Raw genomic sequence first — 20,678 nt, forward strand, 5'->3', positions numbered from 1 at the left:
TGAACCTTCAAGGGTCAGATCCGCATTGGTTCAATCACCCCACTCCGTGGCATCAAACTGAAATCACATTATTGCTAATTTTATTGCCTCGTTAGGATCTAAAAAATATCATTAAATAAGAATTCGGGTGGAAATGATCAGATAAATGCATCAGATGGTCCTGTTGAAGATTGATTGGATGATTGTAAAAACCCAGGACACTACACTCTTTAGAAAAACCGTCCCATGAGCTGGATTTCCTGTGACCATGGCTCTTTCTGTGTGTGCCAAGTCGCTTCCGCCTTTTTATTATCCGGCTGTAATCCTCAGCAGCCAGTGAGCTGCCAAACGGGATCTTAAGAGCAGAGTGAACCTCAGCCTGAAGTCTTCACCTTCCCACCACATCCCACTGCAGGAAGAGGAGATGAGAGGAGCGCTCTGACAGGACAGAGATCATTTCTGCTTGTCCTGATTTATCTAAAAAAAAAAGAAGAAGAAAACAGCAAATAGGGATAAAAATATTTACGGTTTTGGATCTAAAATCCTAAATTTCCAGGAGCGGAAGAAAAACAACACGGTAAGTACTACTTACTTTGTCTCAGGTATGTAACAATGAAGAGAACAATCTTTGCAAAATCAAAAAAAAAAAATCACAACATTTCCTGGTTTTGCTGATGATTTTATTCATTGTGATAAATATGTTGAAATAAAATCCAGGCAAAGTGATTGAACATCAATCAAAACAGATTGCTTTCTGTTTATCTTTTATAATTGCGTAAAACTAAAACAGCACAGTCAGGCTTGGTCTCAGAGAGCCACATAATTTGGGCTAATTAACAGCCATCGGTTCATTAAGGGTAATTAACGTGAAGATCAGTCATTCATACGGAAAGCTGTGGTGTTAACGGTCAAGGTTAAATGGATTAAAGGCACCTGCAGAGGCCAGCGTGTTACTATCTGCTCCAGCAGCACCGGGTCAGGAATGAAAGAAACACTCAGAGTGCCCTGCTGATCCACTGATCCACATTACACCTCATGCTCAGCTGTCTCAAAGAAATGTTTTTTAATAATAAAATGTCTTTTTATAGAAACCGCAAAAGCAAAAAAAAAAAATAAATAGTTTGATTTTAAAAGATATGTGATCGACTGCCCCTTTGTTTTAGTCTTGCAAGGTAAAAATAAAATAGTTGCAGTCCTAAACTATTTAACATTTATGAACTGATGATTGCTAATTAAACTAATTAAACAAATGTTTTTTAAAAAAATTAAACAATAACAAACAAAAAAGCTGTGAGGTATACAGGAAACCAATCTAGATGAAGAAAATCAGCTGAGAATGAAATGCTTGTTTACATTCACAAGAATCCCAAACAAACATCGTAGAGAGGAATGTGAACACAACTGATGCGAGAGACTAGTGTGTCGCTACAGGACGAGTCTCACAAAAGACAGTTTCACCAAAGGGAGTAATAAGGTGGTATGATGTCCTAACGCTTTCCTCAGTTAAAATACAATATTTTTTCTTCTTTAATTTATTGACTAAAACTATGTATCTTCTCCCTCTCTCTCTAACCTGTAATAAACAACTTTCTATGCTTTTGAAAGCACTGATTGTTTAAAGGGTGCCTTAATTTTTCCACATGACTCTATATAAATACGGATGTTTCTGTTTTGTCGGAAGCGATCATTCGTGTTTGACTTGTGAACAGCAGAGTGCAGCAGATCCCAGCATGATTTAACACCAGGTCCATTACCTTAATCTGTACTTTAAAGCAGGTGTCCAGGAGTAGATTAGGCAGCAGACCTTTGGATTAATATATTAGAGATAAGTTGCTAATATGTTAGAGACTTATTTAAGTATTTAAATACCCTTTAAATACTTAAAGAGTATCTAAGGAATCATAAAGGTATTTTGGAAGCACAGTTGAAATAAGCATCTTAAATTATGTTTCCCATTTGTGTGTTCAGTTTTCAAAGGAGGCGCCTGAACGTGAAGCAGAAACATTTACAATCTCAGCAGAATTACCAGGTTTTCTAAATGTTGTCACAATATGAAGTCTGATCTTTAATGGAAACAGTGCTACCCCAAAAGGTCAACCATTCATCGTTTATATCCACTTGGTGCCTGACTCCAGTTGTCATTGAAAAGACTGGTGAATAATTTGTCTTAATAAATTAATAAATGGTGCCAGAGGACTTACTTCACACTCAAATCATTTTGATTTATGAATCTGAAGTTACCTACGCTCTACTTCCAACATTTGAATCATATGACACGTTACTAAAATACACCGTTTGTAACTGTAACATAAATATCTAAGGAGGAATACAATGAAATGAGGTCAGTCACCATGACCTGAGAAACAGCTGCTGGAGAAGGGAAAGATAACGGCAGAGGAATCCGAGAAAAACTTTCCAGAAAATGAAGGTGGGAATGTTAGATAAAACATATCCGTCACATAGAGAAATGCAGTAGATGTGAAAATTGTATCTCAAATAAAGTTGTATCTCTCAGCTCCCTTCTTATGTCATCTTTGCTTTCAACTAAATATGATAATTATTGTTTGTGGCTGAATTAATCACTGCACAAAATGTTTCCCTAATCACCAGCATAGTTTTAACCCTCCTGTTAAGTTGCGGGTGAAATTGACCTGTTAAAACATTTTTTTTAAATAGTTGGAAGGATTTTTTGTGCATGAAACTTGTTCTATTTGTCTTAATAGGTGAACTCTACATATACATTGAAAATGGTTCATTTTACACATTCATTTTATTGTTTTTTTGTTTGTAGGTTTTTTCAGTGGTCATAAAAAATGTAAATTAAATTTTTTACGTCCCAATGACTAGGAGGGTTAAACGTCATTAATGGCGCCCCCATTATTTTAATCTTTAAAATAATTTTTCAGGATTTATGTCCAGGATTACGAATCATCCATTGGCTTTTAGTTTGAAAAGAGCTGAATATAGAAAAACAGTGGCTACTGTTTAAGCAATCAGGAAAGAGTGCCCATGTAACAAATGATGGTAGTTTTCTAAGCTCAAAGCCCTTTAAAGACACTACTTGTGCTTTATATTCCTATCCTCCTTCTCTTGACAAAGGTAAAGCGATGGACATCGGTGGTTTGGAAACTGTTGTAGCAAACTCAGCTTACGTGTCAGCCCGGGGCGGCGCGGATGGATGTGCAGCAGCCGCCATGCGGGACAAGAAAATGCGTGCCAGGCTGAAACTTCCTCACATCAGAGACTGCCAACACATTAAGACCACTGTAGACACAACCTTTGAAAGCATGTGTACCAAACAGCCCATCGGCAAGCACTTGTTTCAGCAGTTCCTCCAGAGCAGCGCCACCCACAAAGATGCAGGAGAGCTGTGGAAAGACATAGAAGACTATGGGATAAGCCAGGAGAGCGACAGGCTGCAGAAGGCCCGGAGAATGGTCAACACGTATTATGAGACAACTTCAAAGCATTTCTGCAGCTTCCTTGTGGAGAAGGCCATCATTCGCGTCAAAGAAGACCTAAAGAACGTCCGTGCTGACCTGTTCAAGGAAAGTGAGCAGCAGCTGCTCCAACATCTGGAGAAGAAGGCCTTAGACGAGTTCAAGAGCAGCATGTTCTTCCTGCGTTTCGTTCAGTTCAAATGGCTGGAGAGCCAGCCCTTTGATGAAGAGTGGTTCATGGACTTCAGGGTTCTAGGTAAAGGAGGGTTTGGGGAAGTGTTTGCCTGTCAGGCGAAAGCAACGGGCAAAATGTACGCCAACAAGAAGTTGGAGAAGAAGAGACTTAAGAAACGCAAAGGTTACGAGGTAAAGCAGTAACTTCTATTGTATAAAATGTTAAAAATCCTTTGTTAAAAATGTTTTCTCTTGGCAACTTCAAGAGAAATTGAGGCGCTTTCTTTATGTCCCTTTAAATTTGTCACATTTTGTCATTTAAACACACAAAACTTCTTTGTGTTTCATAGGGGATTTTAGAGATAGACCAGTTTAGAAAAATTACTACTTTTTCTATACACACAACTTTGAAAATAGTGGTGTGGTTTTGTTTTCAACCTCTTAAACCCTTAAATATACTTGGAGTTATATTGTTATATTTACTTGGAGTTATATCGTGTTGTTTAAGTGTTCCCTTTATTTTTTTGAGCAGTGTACAATCCCCTCCTATTAAAGGCCTTTTGAACTCTGTACTGAAATAGCGTGAATATTTTCCGAACTTATCAAATAGTGATGTTTTGTTTGCAATTTGCAAGTACACAGATCGCTCTATTTTCAGCCCAAATTGTTTTCATTTCTTTCCAAACCACAACAGTGGTTTCTGTGTTCAAATTTACTTACTGGACTTAATAATAAGAACTGAACTCAGCTCAAACGCACCCCTTCAGCACAAGGATCTTGTGACTTGAATACCATTTGTTCGACTATATAATGCGGTTTTGTGAGGAGAAATATCTTAATATGAATCATATCTAAGAAAAAGCAAAAAGATAACTCGTGCATTTACCACAGACAAGCTGACAATAAAATATATTTGTTCTGTTAAAAGTGAAGCTTCTTCCTTAAGTAATTCTTGCAAAGTATCTAAAAGAAGAGTTGTTAATAAATCTCATAGAAACGCCTGTAATTCACGTTCCTCAAGGAGAAATCTTCAAAGGCGGCTCAACGAGGGGGAAAAAGGTCTGACATGCTGAACAGTAGGGTGTGTAGTTCTGTGAAACAGACAACATTGACTATTCCTGGAAGTGCTGATTAATGCCGTTTCCGTTTTTTTTTTTAGGGGGCGATTGTGGAGAAGCGTATCCTTGCTAAAGTTCACAGCCGCTTTATAGTGACACTGGCTTATGCATTCCAGACCAAGACTGACCTTTGTCTGGTCATGACCATTATGAATGGGGGAGATCTCAGGTACTCTTTCTAAACACTCCGCAGGACTAGAGAGAAACATGTCATAGAATAATCCTGCAGTCAAAAAGTTTCTTTGAGATCAGAGTAAAATCCTTTCAATTAGCTTAAGGTAATATGCTAACTAAACAGATGTTATTGGCTGCGCTTTTAAGGATGCTAAATTACCTAAAAATGATTTCCTATATTTTTCCTATAATCAATATTACATCCGCTCTTCATTCCTCAGGTTTCACATGTATAACGTGGATGAGAAAAATCCAGGTTTTGATGAGAAGAGAGCACGGTTTTACACAGCTCAGATCATCTGTGGGTTGGAGCATCTTCATCAGCACAGGATCATCTACCGGGACCTGAAGCCAGAGAACGTCCTGCTGGACGACGCAGGTCGGCCATTTAATCCATGTTACCAAGTGATTCACGTCTTTTCAATATTTAACTGTGTTGTCTGGCTCTCATCTCTAACATTGAAACCACAACCTTTGTGCTCAGGTCATGTCCGGCTGTCAGACTTGGGTCTTGCTGTTGAGCTTCCACATGGAAAAGATAAAACTACAGGCTTCGCTGGGACTCCAGGTAAATGCGAAGTAATAAAAGTGCCGTCAAAATCTGTCCAGATAAAATAAATATTGCGTTGTAAATTCAGAATCATCTTGCTTTCATTCCTAAAGGTTTCATGGCTCCAGAGTTGCTACAGAAGATAGACTATGACTACACGGTGGACTACTTTACTTTGGGTGTCACCGTGTACGAGATGATTGCTGCTAAAGGTCCATTTAGAGTAAGAGGAGAAAAGGTACTTTGCTCATTTGGTAGATTTATCTATAAAGTTAAATCAATCAAACGACCAAGTTTATTTGTCCAGCATATTTCAGCAGAAAGGCAGATCAAAGTGCGTTACATCATAAAAACACAAAATTACAAAATTACTTTTGGAGTTTTCAGACTTTAATTAGCTGAAACGGTGTAGATGAGAAGAATTGCTTCTATTTGTCATGTTAAGTTAGTGGTCTGTGAAGGACTCACAGCAACAGAGATTTAATGGAAAAACACACAGGAGGGACGGCAGCAACAGAACAACGAGAGATGATAGTGATTACTAGAGTCAACACAGATGATAGTTCACTATTAGCAAAGTGAATGTCAGCCGTGAAGGGAACTGAGGTTAAACAGAAATACGAGAAATGACTGACCCAAAGCTGACAAAGAAATTCAGAAACAGGAAACATGAACTTAGTTTAACACAGATCTCAAGGAAAGAGTCTACACAATGAAACAGGGCAGAAGATCTAAAGAAAATGACAATTTCAACTTTAAAGGGGCAGCATTATGTAAAATGGACTTTTTTGAGCTTTACATCATGTTTTCATGTTATTCCCTCATCAAAAACATACCTGGAGTGTTTGAGAAATCCTTCAATCTCCCGGGGCAACCATTAAGAAACGATGCAAAATGCCATGATGGATCTAGCGCCGCCTTAGACGTGCTGCTTCCGCCTCACAGAGCACTTTACCTTCACGACTCTCCCACTCAGCTCCTTCAGACTAGCCAGCTGCAAGGCGTAATATATTACTATTACTGTGCATAGTAATATAAGAGCTATGTCTCAGTGAAATGCTGCTGTGATTACTTCCTGAAGGCAGAGGTTTAGAAAGAGCAGAAGTTTTTAAAGTGACTTCCAAGGCATTAAATTACCAAGTAAAACTTATTTTTTAGTCATATTCGAGATCTAGAGCTCTGTTTTTTGTTATTTTGTTGTTTTTTTTACAATTGCAGTTAACATAATTACTTGATTGCTCTATAAAATGGCACTTTGTGGCCTGGAAAACACATAATACAACTTTAAAATTGACAGAATAATGAAAGCACAGAGTGACAGAAACCCACAAAGCCAAAGATGATAAAACCATATTTGTCTGTCACATAAAATCCTAAAAATACACTTATAGTTGTAATGTGACCAGGCAGCATATAAAAAGCGTTTTCTCTTTGTTCAGGTGGAAAATGACGAGGTTGCTAGAAGAACCTTGAATGATCCTGTTTCCTACCCGCCGAGCTTCAGCAAGGAAAGCAAGGACCTTTGTGAAGGTCTGATGGAGAAGGACCCGGCAAAACGACTGGGCTTCAAAGACAATGAATGCACAGAGCTCAAAAATCAGCCATTCTTCAAAGAAATTAACTGGGGCCGCCTGGAAGCAGGTCAAATCAACTGCGCTCAACTAAAATAAACATCTCTAATATGCAAATGGAAGTAGATTTAAAAAAAAAAAACATGGATATGCTAAAGTAAAACTGATTATTCTCCCTTGTTTGTCCATTTGAAGGCGTGCTGCCTCCACCGTTTGTTCCTGACCCCAAAATGGTCTACGCCAAAGACATCGATGAAGTGGGCGTGTTCAGCACAATCAAAGGCGTGGTCCTGGACGACAAGGACACAGAGTTTTACAGTGACTTCGCTTCTGGAAACATCCCAATTCCCTGGCAGGAAGAGATGATAGAGACGGGCGTGTTTGGAGAAATGAACATCTGGGGCGAGGGCGGCAAGCTGCCCAACGATCTCGACCCAAACTACATAGAGGCCAAAGGCGGAGCCTGTGTGCTGCTGTGAGCGAGACACGGCTCCAGAGCAGGAGGAAGGAAATATCACAGACTTAAGCATTAGCCTTTGTCTTGGAAAATGAAACTTTTGCTTATTTACTGGGAAGAATGAACTGATAGAGAAGGTTTTTGAGCAAATGTTATGCTTATGGAGCTGATAAGAGAGTTTTCAGTGAAGATGTTTTTTCTTCTCTGTCCAAATGAAATTCCTTTGAACCAGGTTTGATTAAGGGACAGAGGTACCAATTAACCAGAGACGGGAGAAACTTAGAGAAACTCCCTACAGGAGAGAGCTGGGTGGAAGGCACCACTGTGTACGTGACTGATAAGACATAAAAGGAGAATTTAATGTGCTAAGCTTCACGTCTTCTTCTTCCTTCTTCCCTCTTGCTTTTCTTTTCTCAGACGCTGATATTTACTCAGATTTTCTAAATAAAATATCTAAATACAAATGCGCGTTTCTCTGATTGATTCAGTGCATCGCTCTTTCCCAAAACGAAAGATTTTCCCTAAACACCTTTTAGTACATCTTAAGCACAAATACACAACTGTATTTATTTTTTAGTCTATAAAATATAACACTGTTAAAGTATTATCAAACAAATGTAAACATGGCCACACTCAAATGAATATAATGTAAACTTATAAGATTATCTGCCACTGTTGTATGAATAAAAATGTCTATGTGCAGATGTTGTAGAAAATAATACTTTTTAAAACATTTAATAAAAATGTGACAAGCAAAAATATATCCTGTCTTCCTCCTCTTAAATTGTTTGAAATTAAAATATATTTTTCCTTTTCCAATAGCAACATTGTTTAGTGAATACAAAAAAGGGGATTTGAATTAAATAAGGCCAAAAACTGTTTGTGTTCTTAGGACACACTGTTTTTTTTTTGTTTTTGTTTTTTAATAATTATTATATTTCTTTTTCCTGGTTGTTTTTTATTGGAAATGCACACTGAACATAGACATATGTCTTTTTAATTTCAGGTAAAACATTATGGGACTGATTTGTTGAATTTTTAACCAGTGAACCAAAATGTAGCACTCGAGTCTGAACAATTCCCTATGATGATCTCTTAATCAAATTCTTTATATTATGTTGCATTTATTTTACATATATTGTATTAATCATTTTTATTTCTTATTTTACTTTTATTTCTCATTAACTCTGTTTCAAGTTTTTGCATACATTTTAAGATTTTCCATTTACCTAAGGTGTTGTTATTTTTAAACTTTATGTAACAAGCTTTTCTTACTTATGTTCACTATGCATTTGTTTTTTCTAGCGCAAAGTTTTTTTTAAGGTGATTCTCAAGTAATCAAAAGGGAGGAGTTGTGTCGGAAAATAAAACTTTCGCTTGTTTACTGGGGAGAGTGAACTGATAATGAAGGTTTCATTCGTTCAGCAAGTGTTATACTTACAGAGCTGATAAGAGAGTTTTCAGTGAAGATGTTTCTTCTTGTCTTTCCAAATGAAATTCCTTTGAACCAGGTTTGATTAAGGGACAGAGGTACCAATTAACCAGAGACGGGAGAAACTTAGAGAAACTCCCTACAGGACAGAGCTGGGTGGAAGGCACCACCGTGTACGTGACTGATAAGATAAAAAAGGAGAATTTCATGTGCAAAGCTTCACTTCTTCCGTCTTCTCTCTTGCTTTTCTTTTCTCAGACATCATCTGTCTTAAAGACGCTTTGTGCTGCTCAAATTGTCACCGAATCATGATCAGAGAAGAAAAACAAAAAAACTAAGAAATACCACGAGCGATGGAGACTGAAGACTCCAAGGAAATTCTACCAATGATTAACATACTTCCCTGAAGGACACTAAACACATAACAATCATAGCAGCACATGAGCAATGAAGAAAAATAGAGGGGAAAAAAGGGGCATCATGCCAATCAGGACCCAGAAAAAAAAAGTTTGAAAACAAGTCAAAGGCAGCCTGTAGACAGTTCAGCACAAACCAGCTGAGTGTAAGATAATGGCAGGCAGGGAATATGCTGAATGCTGTGACCAACTGGATGGAATAATGTGCAAAATATGTGCTGTAAGTCCCACAGTCAGAGTGGTGAAGACTGACAGACAGACGGCTAAACAACCTGACAAAAGTGGACAAGAAAGCATTAGGGAAAAAAGTGAGGAGAAAAATAAATCAAATAAAAAGTTAGCTGCATAAAGTCTAAAAAAAACAGAAAGGTTTTTCAGGAATTCCCATTTCACCTGAAAACTCATGATTTTCACAATTCCAGGAACAACCTGTGACATTTCTAGATCAATGCTTTCCTTCTAACCCCACAAAGCCTTGAAGTAACTTTCATTCTTTAATGCCTTGCACTCATTCAAATGCAGACAAGCAAACACGGTATTACAGCATGAAGATGTGGTTCACAAGCTCTTAGTCAAACAGGTGCAAGACGTGCACTGGCATCATAAAGCGAGTATAATGCAGAATCAGCACACGGGTGAGTATCAATGATAATGGTTGTTTTAAATCACATCAGACAAGTAATAATGTGTAAAACAAATATATAAATGTAATATTACTTTCACTGGTTTACAGTTTCTGAGTCGTTTTGATGTGCATAAGTATCTTTATTATCCCCTTTTATGTAAAGGAGAAACTTAAAATACAGTTTTAGCAAAACTAGAACAAAATCCAAATCAAAAAAGCAGAAAACTTGATCCACTGGCATTTTTTTTTTCTTTCAGCGATATTTGGCCAGGGGCTATTATTTCATAATTACTTAGGAAATAATTAGAGACTAAAGTACTTCCATTCATAATTTATGACATCATTCCAAACAGTAACTCAAACTAAATGCTAAACCTGGACAGCTAAAAAGGTTTAAATCGATCTCAGTCTTAAATTTTACACAAGGTGTTAAGATTTGCACAGAAAGTGCAAACATTATATCAAACTGGGATATGAAAAATATATATACTGTATGTGTATATATCTCATCACCACAAACAACCAGAACATTTCTCAGATGTATATTATAGACCCAGTTCAGACCAGCTGTTCACAACAAAAGGCTGAACATGTAAACTATTTAATGAAGACCCGTACTGAAGCACTGACCTCACCGAAACTCAGTCTGCAAATACCGATCCATTGGTTTGACACAAAGGCGACAGGGATTGATCAGTTTTAGCTGAGCACATAAATGACTCATAAATCTAAGTATAGCTGGGAGAAAATTTAACAAACACTTTCCTTCTTCAAGATCCAAACTTCTTAAACTCTGGAAAGTCCCAAAATCCTAAATTGTAAAACGTAAGGAAAGCAAAACCTTTTCATTCAGACTATTAATGAAGATGTTGTTGGTATGGAAACGCAGCAATTAAGAAGTGAACGCTACTCACTTTCAGGTGATGATGCACCTAATTCAGTTGTGCAGTCAATGGTTCCTGTAGATGGAGAGCGTGTGAATTCATAGTAGACCCAATAATAAATGGATCTTCAGCATCTTTGTGTTTTCCTCAAGGTGGATGAAATCACAAGATAAATAGTTCCAGATGCCAGTCAGTTTCAGCCCCAAACTTTCAGGTGTGTGGTGGAAAAAGATCAGAAGGGAATTTATTTTTCACCCTCCTACTGAGTCCGAGCAGAAAAATAAGAAATGTTTGGTTTTGTAACAGCCAAACCCGAGTTCACAGCTAAATCTGTCAGAAAATCGGAAGACAGGAAATAACTGAGTTGGAAAAATCTTCCAAGCCAAAGTGAGCAAATATTACCAAGTCAAAATATGAGCTGTGATAATAAAATTCTACCAAAACAAAAAAAAAGTGACTCTGAATCTAAATGTGTTTCAACAGAGTAATAGCAGTTTAAAAGTGTTCACACACATTCACACAAATACTTTCTATTTATGCGTTACATTTTTCCACCACATTTGCATGCTCGCTGTTTGTGAGATGAAATTTACACACTGAAAGGATTTATTGTTTGTTGTCATTTTATCTCGCCCTTTAATTTCACAGCATAAATAGATAATGCAAAATCTTTAATTACCATAATAATAATAATAAAAAAATCTGCTTCAGCGTAAAGAACGCTGCTGGTTTCAGTAGGAGGATTGTTTCAGTCCACCTTTTGTTTAGTTAGGTAATATGTCCTGTCAAATGCAGGTGGTTGGTTGTTTGAAAGGGAGGCACTTTTTAAGCTTCTCACTATCACGTTTCATATGAGTCAGTAACAAATAATAAAAAAATAAAAATCTTGGAATCAACTGAACTCCTTTATCAGCTTAGATTGTCAGAAGAGACTGAGTCATCACATAGCTGATACGGTAATTACAAATAGAGATGGTGTCATATGCAGTATGGATCCGACTCATCGGCCATTTGTAATCAAAACTCGACACAGGTGTGTATTTATCTGACACACCCCGTCCTTGTTCCCACATATTATAGAAACCTAACGGCTCACACACACGTAGACGCCTCGTGACCTGACACATTTTATACAGTAACTATGTGCAATAACTGATTTCACTGACATCAGCAAAAAAACAACGAAAAAAATCCCTAAATGAGATTAAAAACTTCCACTTAAACTCAACAGTGTTCATGCCTTGAGGTTGGTGCAAACCCCGCAAGGTTGCCAGGCTTTAAAATTGAGGAGGTCAGTGCGGACATGAGTGCATAAATAATTCAGATAACAGAAGTGAGGGATAAAATAATAAAACATTAACAGGCTAATAATCAGGAGCCAAACTTAATACCTGTTTCACACTGTAAGCACTGTGACAAAGCACTTTGAACCGCTTTTTTTTTTTTTTTTGAAGACAAGAACTCCCCTGCGATAAGATACAGACTATAAACAAACATTTGTCTAAGTGGATTCAGTAGGTAAACATCTCCGCTTGCTTTAAGCAGTCACGTTGGTAGAAAGCTGAAGAGTTTTGTTGCATTTGTCTGCATGTTTGATAGTCATAAAAGATTAATTATGAGAAGGTTTCAGAAGAGGCAGGTCACGGTCAAGTTTTAACCGAAAAAACGCAAAGTAGTAAAAAATAAAAAGAATAAAAAGAAAGCCTAAAGATTTAGTCAATGCATCTATTGTCTTGCAGCAAAACCTATCAATGGTTAACCGGTGTAAAAAAAAATAAAAAAAAAACTCTTTCTGCCTTCAATAGATCACTTACACACTTCAATCAGCTCTCTCTGTTTGCTCTGTCCTCAGTTTAGTGTTTCCACGTATGCAAATATTTGCTTTTGGATGTTGAAATAACCTTCTATAAAATTGAAGCTGCCAAATTAGTCATCGACAGGGCAGAAGAAGATGATGATTTGATTAAACAAGTGAGAATCTTCAGATTAAACTTGCGCAACAATATAATGCAAGTTATAGTTAAAGAAAAAAAAATCTAAATCTAAATAGTAATTAATAATCAATTTTTACTCTGTGTGTAGCTCATTTTCTACAATAAACTATGTTCCTTATCAAAAATGTAATTATTAATCATTATTTACCAAATGTAGTATAAGAAAGTCTATTTTCTTTAAAAATGCAACACTTATAAACTTTTGGTGCTTCAATTTAAATCCCTGTTGAAACAGAGTTTATTGTAGAACATAAAAATCCTTCTTAACACGTCAAGCTCTTAGGTGGGTGCTTGTGGGTGAGAGCCATCAATTTTGGGCGGGAATAGCCCAACCGCAGCAACAAATCAATGTTCAAATTTCCAGGTTTGGCTGTACGTGGAAGGAAAAAAAAAAATCCTGAGTCAGTTCTCACACTCCCAAAATGAATATCAGGCACAGATGTAGTGAATAGAGCTCCTGGCAGACGCAGGACCTATAACCTGTAATAATTAATAGAAAGCTACCTCCAAGATGCAGGATTTTATGGAGGTTACAGCACTTTTTCTGGGTTTTGGTAGTTGGATACTAGTTTACGTTTCACTGGAGGATCAATATTGGAAAGAATCGACCCAAGATGGGAGCGTAATTTTAACTTCTGCCGTCTATGAAAACCTGTGGATGTCTTGTGCAAGCGATTCTACGGGGGTCTATGACTGTCGGGAATTTCCTTCCCTCTTTGCTCTCCCAGGTAACTGACTGAAAGGTTCATCTGCTGCCAAAGTTTTACACGGCAGAAAACTAAAATCCATGTAGAATGCCAAGCATGCGTGTGTATTTGCAAATTGAAAAATATGCAGTGTGAAATATTTGTTAAAAGAAACCAAATCTTAGCTTTTATCACTTTTGCACACTATTGTGTTTGTAAGCATTTCTCTGATGATTCAGCAAAGTTAAACAGCTGACTGCGCACTTTCCAGACATACAGATATTGAGAAAATTTAAGATTCTGCTTTGATTTTTTTACATAAATCAATCATACTTCTTTATTAACCCAAACTGATGTAAGGTAAGCTTACCTTTGTTTTTTACTAAAACTGTACAGTCAGATTTAACTGAATGCATGTGCAATATGCTGTACAGAAACACAAAATCTTAAGTATTTTTTTGCCTGGTTTTCATTGCAAAGGTTGTAGTTAATCTGAAACAGAACAAAAATAATGTAAAAGTAATTTTTGAGGAGATCCTTTTAAGACAGTAATTGCTTAATATTGATTTGAAAACGTACTTGCTCCACTGGCAGATTATTTAATTTATAAGATATTTTAACCATAAGTGAAATAATCTGCTGGTGAAACTAGAATTTTTTTTTGAATGAGTATTGAGAATTATTTGCTTAAAAGAAGCTCCATTATCTTACTGAGAAGTTACTTGCAAGTAAGTTTTATTGTATTGCAAGTATACTGAGATATTTCCAGTAGAAACTAGACAAGAAAAACTAGTTACATTTTTGTGTTTCTGCTGTGTAGTGCTCAGTTCCACCAGTTGCCTCCTTAAACTTTGTGTGGTTTGTTTAAAACCAATACAGAGCTCAAAGTCATAGGAAGAATATTTTTGTACGCATCGACTTTGGTGAATTAATTTCTTAGGTGTGCACAGAATTTAAAGTGCCTAATTTGGGCTAAAAGTCCAGTTATTTAGGTGAAAGTATCATTTCAGTATCATTATGCAAAAAACTATCATGAGCGTAATTCATCATATGTTACTGATGCACAATTCAGATGACTTTAAATATTAGTTTAAGCTGTCTGTGGGTGCTGTTCTTGATCATATTGAGATCCAAATAGTTTAAAGTAGTTATTAATTTACAGCTTTACCTTGTAAATTTAGAGTTGTTCATGAGGCAACATAACATTGAAGTCAAACAGTTTTTGATATTAAATTTGAAACTTTTGGAACAGAGAAAAATGTTCAACTTTATGGTCTTTGGCAGATTGTCTGGTCCAGCTGAACAAGAACAGAGAATTTGTCTTAAAGGGAATTGAGTCTGTCTTTCCAGCTTTGATTATGCCTTTTGAGATGTTAGATAAGTAAACGTCCTTGTGTCCCAACTTGGTCATCTTGGGGTCAATATTTATTGACCAACCTCTAGGGGCTGAACGTTTTCCCATCGTCCCTTTCCACTCAGGGAGTAACAAGGAGTCGGAGCTTGATAAATCCCATCAAGAACTCACTTGATTTTGTTGACATAGAGTCCAGAGCGAATGACCGGGGGGGGTGATACATGGCGTTAGGTTTATAGACGTTTGTGGGGAAGATTGAAAGGCTCTGGCGCTTTGTGGTCCTGCAAGTTGTATAAACATTTACCCTTTCTAAAGGTTCAATAGAAACCTGAATAATAGGAAAATTATAAGTGGGGTGTTTGGAATTAATCATTAATTTGCAGGGTTTTGTCGCACTTTAGAGCAAGGTTTACAGGGAACTGGTCTGTGGACGTGTGGCCAATAGATCCTTGGGCAACAAGACAGCTTGGACGGTTAAAATTGGTAATTGGTCTCTGACCAGATCGTTTCGGACAAGCCAGGAAAAAAAAGAAAGAGGACAAAATGAATCCAATTGTGGAAGCTTTAGCGTGCTTTTTGGGCTTTTTGGGATGGATTATGGCTGGCGTGGCCCTTCCAAATCGATACTGGAGAGAGTCTACCGTGGACGGTAGCGTTATTACCACCTCGACCGTCTATGAAAATCTGTGGATGTCCTGCGCAACGGACGCCACAGGGGTTCACAACTGCCGAGATTTTCCATCCTTGCTGGCGCTAAATGGTATGTGGTCTGGACAAAACTGTGTTTGAATTTCACTCTTAACTTGACTGAGAAATTAAGAGCTAGGAAATGGTAATAAGACAATGGAAACCTAATCTAACCAATGTAAAAGCAGCAAAGTCTAAGGAGGAAATAGTTTCATTTCTAGAACGTTTTTATGAATGTGACTGTGGTCAATATTTGACTTAATCTACATAACAGCGTGGAGCATTTAATAGCCAGAAGCTTTCTACTGTAGCGGCTGCAGTATGTCATAATCACATGTAATATAAAATATGATAAGGTGAAAGAACAAAGTAAACAGTGCAATAACTTCAGCAGCAAAAAAGAAAAAAAAACACTTAATGAAGTCATAAAGTTTTAAAATGCTCTCAAAGAATATCATTTAGTCATAAATCAGTCTGGCATATTGGCTTCACCTCTTCCGATATTACTTCACAAAACCATATGCTAAGATTTCAGAAGTCGCCAAAGGAACATAAAGTTGTTTACTGTAGCGTCTTTCACTTGGTTCTACATGGTAATGTGGCATCAGACAGTGTTCCCCAACCCTGTTCCTCAAGGCACACTGTCCTACATGTTTTAGAGGTTTCCCTGCTTTAATGTGCCTGATTCAACTGATTGCAGTTCAGTAAACACCTGTTAATCAGTCATCGATTGAAATCAGCTGGACTGAAGCAAGGAAATACCTAAAACATGCAGGGCAGTGTGCCTTGAGGCCCAGGGTTGGGAAACACTAGCAGATATGAAAAAAAGAAAGATTTTATAGCTTCAAAAAAAAATGATAAACATTTGTAGGCACTGTTAGGTCTCCTGGTTGGCTGTTTTTAAGACAAACACATTACAAAGCATTTTAACAGCACAGTGATACTATATTAAGTATTTTTTGTTATGTTTTTTTTATTATTATTATTAAAAGCTGTTGTTGTGTTGTAACACAGCTCTGGCTGTGATCAGGAAACAATGTTCACAACAACATTGGCAGAGCTTGTGCAACAGTGAATGATGTGGCTGAAGCCACACCATTCCTTCCTCATCAACATTACTGTCACCAGTGGAAATTAACGTCCACGCCATTTTACATGGAGAAAGTAGGTTTCTAAGCAAACCACTAATGCTTCACTTAATGTTTTCACACAGGGTACATTCAGGCCTCCCGAGCACTGATGATCGCCTCCATCTTGTTTGGGGCGTTTGGCCTTGTGGCGACCCTCGTGGGGATGCAGTGCACCAAAGTATGCGGAGAAAACTATGTTCTGAAAGGCCGGATCGCGGCGATCGGAGGGGTGTTCTTTTTACTTCAAGGTACAGCTTTAACGGCGCAATAAAAGTGGAGTTACTGAACTCCAAATTCTCAAATACAATTCAAATAAATAAAAAGGTGTGGCCAGCAGAGGTGAATAACCAAAGAACTGTGATAAGAGAAGTCCCCCTAACCTCATTTCTACACTGAACACCTTGTTAGGTAAATATGTCAAATGCGCCAACCTTTGTGCACAGAAGACAAGCTATCAGTAAATGGATGATCTGTTGAAAAGGTTATCCTGCAGGAAACAGAACTGTCTGTTCACAGGTGACTATAGATTAACAAAAGTCTGAGAATTGTGGAAATAAAAATCACAACATGAACAATTCAAGGTCAAAGTCCTAAACATAAGAAGACACATCCAAAAAAATTTATCCAACCAGTTTGTTATTTTTGGTTGTACTGGTTGTATCAAGTAGTGGGGGCTTATGATTTATGACTGATTTGACGGGCAGCAAGTGTTGCTACTAGTAACCGTACACTGCGACTTGCTAATAATGATGAATCTAGCCTCTGATTTCTTTTAATTTATTAAATTTATAATAATTTATCATTTACATTTGATGATTTAAAAAAAGGGTGTTGCATAGTTTAATGAGAAATCTGGACTGCCTTTGGCCACTTCAGTTCTAAAGTCTAAAATAAACAGATTGGGCAAATTTTAAGACTTTCTCATGGCTTTGGCAGAAAATGATTTAGAAAAACATTTCTATTTTCTACTATGTCACTTAATACTAACGTCGTCATAAAGATAAAAATAATGTGTTCAGGAGGAAGATCACTTTGCTATTTGATTTGATTAGATGCCATAATCTCTCATATGACATTAGAGCTAAATGATCCAAACTGGGATCAGAACCAATGGAAAAGGTTTAATATAAAATTCATTCAAACATATAAATAATAATATTGTGCATTAAAATGACACACACCAAAGGAACAAAGCAAATATGCAAGGATGATTAAGTAAATTGCTAAAAAATGGTTTGTTCATGAATGAAAAGGTCGGTACGAATTATCAAAGGTACAGTTGGACTGGGACCAGAGACGACTGCACACAACTACACAAATAACAAAACTCAATAAAGCACACAGCCGTTATAAAATACTGTTTTTATCACAAACATGTAACATTCCTTATTGCCTGCCCTCTATGCCAAGCCGTCTATCAGGACTAAATTTTTAATACCCCTAAAGCCATGTATTTGCCATAATGGACATGTTTGTATTTTTCTCTGTATTTCACATACTTAAGGTGAACAAGTCTTTGTCTTTTCGTAGGGCTTTGCACCATGATTGCTGTGTCTTGGTATGCAGCCAACATCACCCAGCAGTTCTTCGACCAGCTTTACGCTGGGACAAAGTAAGTTCATCTGAGCATTTCACAACAGAACAATAACCCTATATAGTTTACCGTGGCATAAGCGCTGGATAAGAAAATACAAGATAAACATTATCATGTTTCAGGTATGAGATTGGACAGGCCCTCTACATCGGCTGGTCATCTGCTGTACTTGCAATCTGTGGAGGCTCCTGCCTGCTGTGCGCTTGCAAGCTAAATTCTCCAAGTGAAAAGACGTGAGTATCTCTCGTTACGTCAGTCAGCTCAAGATTTTATATTTTGTCCTGAAATACGTTTTCTCTTTTAGGTCCTACCCATACCAGCCAGGTTCCAGGAGACACATGCTGTCTACTGTGGCAACGTCTCAGGCGGCACCGAGCAACTACGGCAGGAACGCTTATGTCTGAGGCAACGTCAGCAGAGCCTTTCATCATGATGAAGGTTTAAATTTACTTAGCGTACTAAGAAATGACGGCGTGAATAATTTGACAGCATTTGATTTTATGGATTTGCTGTGAATTTGATCAGATGTTAACTCCATCGATGCAAAGTAAGATTTGTGATGTATAAACTGTTACTGCAGGTTACCTTTCCTTTTCTGTACTCAAAGGGTTTGCAATGACTCCCAATCGGATTGTGTAAAGATTCAGAAATCCATAAATGTTTTTATACAACCACAGAGGATGAGATTATTTGAACTAAAAATATGGGATCATTTTAATTATAATGTAATATGTTTGCACTGAAGATTTGAATGTGCTTTATTGTATAAAACACATTTATTGTACCTGTTTTGTCAAACCTGCCGCATATTTAGTTGTACAAGCAAAAAAAACTTGATTCTTTCATTAAGTCTGGTAGTTATGATCATTTCAGCAATATATTTACTAATGATAGAGTCCAGGTGACAACTATAGTTGTAACCAAATAACAGGAAATACCCTGATCTCCAGATTCATGATATGTAAACTTTTTCAACTTTTTTACATTTTACATGTTACAACAAAATCATAATTTTTTCTGGTGAACCGCCACAAAGTAGGGCATAGTTGTTAACTGGAGAGAAAAGGATGCATGTCTTTCAAAATTACTTACAAATAAAAATCTGACAAGTGTGGAGTGTCATTGTCCATCTATTGCAAACAACTACCTTAAGAAGTCACAAATTAGTAAAACGATGCCACTTGGATGAAAAAAACCCCATGGAAAACCTACAGCAGAGGTCTTAGACTCGGTTAACATGATGAAATATTAACTATAAGAAGTTCAGAAGGAGCTTTTAGATACATTTAAACTGGTATGTAAAATAGAAAACCAATACTCCATATCCTGCTAAAACCACTAGTGGCTGCATCATGTTGTGGGTTGCTGATAACAAATCCAAAAATATTGAAAACCTCTGTTTAACCTTTAGAAACAAGATAAAACATTCTTGCCCAGAAAACATTAAAAACCTCCCCGAAGCTATTTTCTTACTGTAATGGTAGAACATTTCCAGAAATACATGGAAAACTACTTTTCCTTGTGCTCAGAATTTCACCTGCTACTTTCTGAGGTGTTTATTTTTCTCTTTTTTTTTGTCACACATACTTTGGTTTCCAATGCCTGGGCAGAAAATCTGAAAATTATTAACAGTCTCAAAGTCAAGTCCATGAAAAGTTAAGGACACCAGTTTGTCATCAAGGCTTAGATGGAAACCAGAAGATACCTTATAATTCAGCTAAACTGTGCTTAGAACGCCTGTAGAAATACATTACAGAATGTCTCTTCTTTGGCTAAAACTTATTATTAAACTTGGTTGTTAGTATTGCTCCAAAATAAAAATAAAAAATTAATTTTTCTTCAAATGCCACCAGGAAGAACTTTTAGCAAAACTGCTTACATCTTCTTATGCTTGTCTTGATTTTTGTTGATGCTTTAATTCACTTGAGAACAATCTTGGCTGTCCAAGGTTCCCACATGTCTACAAACATTGCTTGTACCCCCACATAAAACTACAGATTTCTGTCCAGTCATTAAAGAGCTCCATGGGACAGTCTAGTAACAAATGAAAATACTTTATTATTTAAAGAAAAGTGACTCAAATAGTTTTTGCTGAGAGTAGTGTGAATGTGAATATCAGCCAGTCAGTCCAACTGTTCCCCAATAAGCTCTCATTCAGAAGATTGACTATTGATTTTTATTAATTTAAAACTAAATTAACAAAAAAAAAAAAAAAAAAACATATGCTCCAATTTCGTGACGATGACGCCTTCCAAAGAATAGCAGATTTTTCTGTTGTTGCTCACTACCTCGTACTCCACACAAATGGTGTCGCATTTTGCGTATCTGTGGAATAAAGTTACTCGAAGTTTTCAAAGGTCATCTTTGGCGACACCTGGTGGCCAAACTTTGGCAGAGCAGCAAAAGATAACAT

The 20,678-nt window shown here is 37.0% G+C and overlaps 2 protein-coding genes across 3 annotated transcripts; both read left to right on the forward strand.

Annotated features, from left to right (window-relative positions):
- The first annotated feature begins 304 nt into the window (after window positions 1–304).
- Window positions 305–8,355, forward strand: grk1b (G protein-coupled receptor kinase 1 b). Its single transcript, XM_008427663.2, has 8 exons — window positions 305–556; window positions 3,079–3,785; window positions 4,753–4,880; window positions 5,107–5,264; window positions 5,370–5,453; window positions 5,549–5,673; window positions 6,875–7,076; window positions 7,202–8,355. Exons 2-8 carry the CDS (start codon window positions 3,087–3,089, stop codon window positions 7,483–7,485), a joined length of 1,680 nt encoding a protein of 559 aa, XP_008425885.1. The 5' UTR covers window positions 305–556; window positions 3,079–3,086; the 3' UTR covers window positions 7,486–8,355.
- Window positions 8,356–13,199: 4,844 nt separating this feature from the next.
- Window positions 13,200–19,377, forward strand: LOC103475793 (claudin-15-like). Of its 2 annotated transcripts, none has more exons than XM_008427665.2 (5): window positions 13,200–13,542; window positions 16,755–16,919; window positions 18,202–18,283; window positions 18,388–18,498; window positions 18,570–19,377. In XM_008427665.2, exons 1-5 carry the CDS (start codon window positions 13,326–13,328, stop codon window positions 18,667–18,669), a joined length of 675 nt encoding a protein of 224 aa, XP_008425887.1. In that variant the 5' UTR covers window positions 13,200–13,325; the 3' UTR covers window positions 18,670–19,377. The 2 variants fall into 2 exon arrangements, with proteins under 2 accessions (XP_008425887.1, XP_008425888.1); XM_008427666.2 differs by lacking the exon at window positions 13,200–13,542 and adding an exon at window positions 14,836–15,614.
- The last annotated feature ends 1,301 nt before the right edge of the window (window positions 19,378–20,678 follow it).

The sequence above is a fragment of the Poecilia reticulata genome, linkage group LG14 (assembly GCF_000633615.1).
Source record: "Poecilia reticulata strain Guanapo linkage group LG14, Guppy_female_1.0+MT, whole genome shotgun sequence".
Taxonomy (NCBI): Eukaryota; Metazoa; Chordata; class Actinopteri; order Cyprinodontiformes; family Poeciliidae; genus Poecilia; species Poecilia reticulata.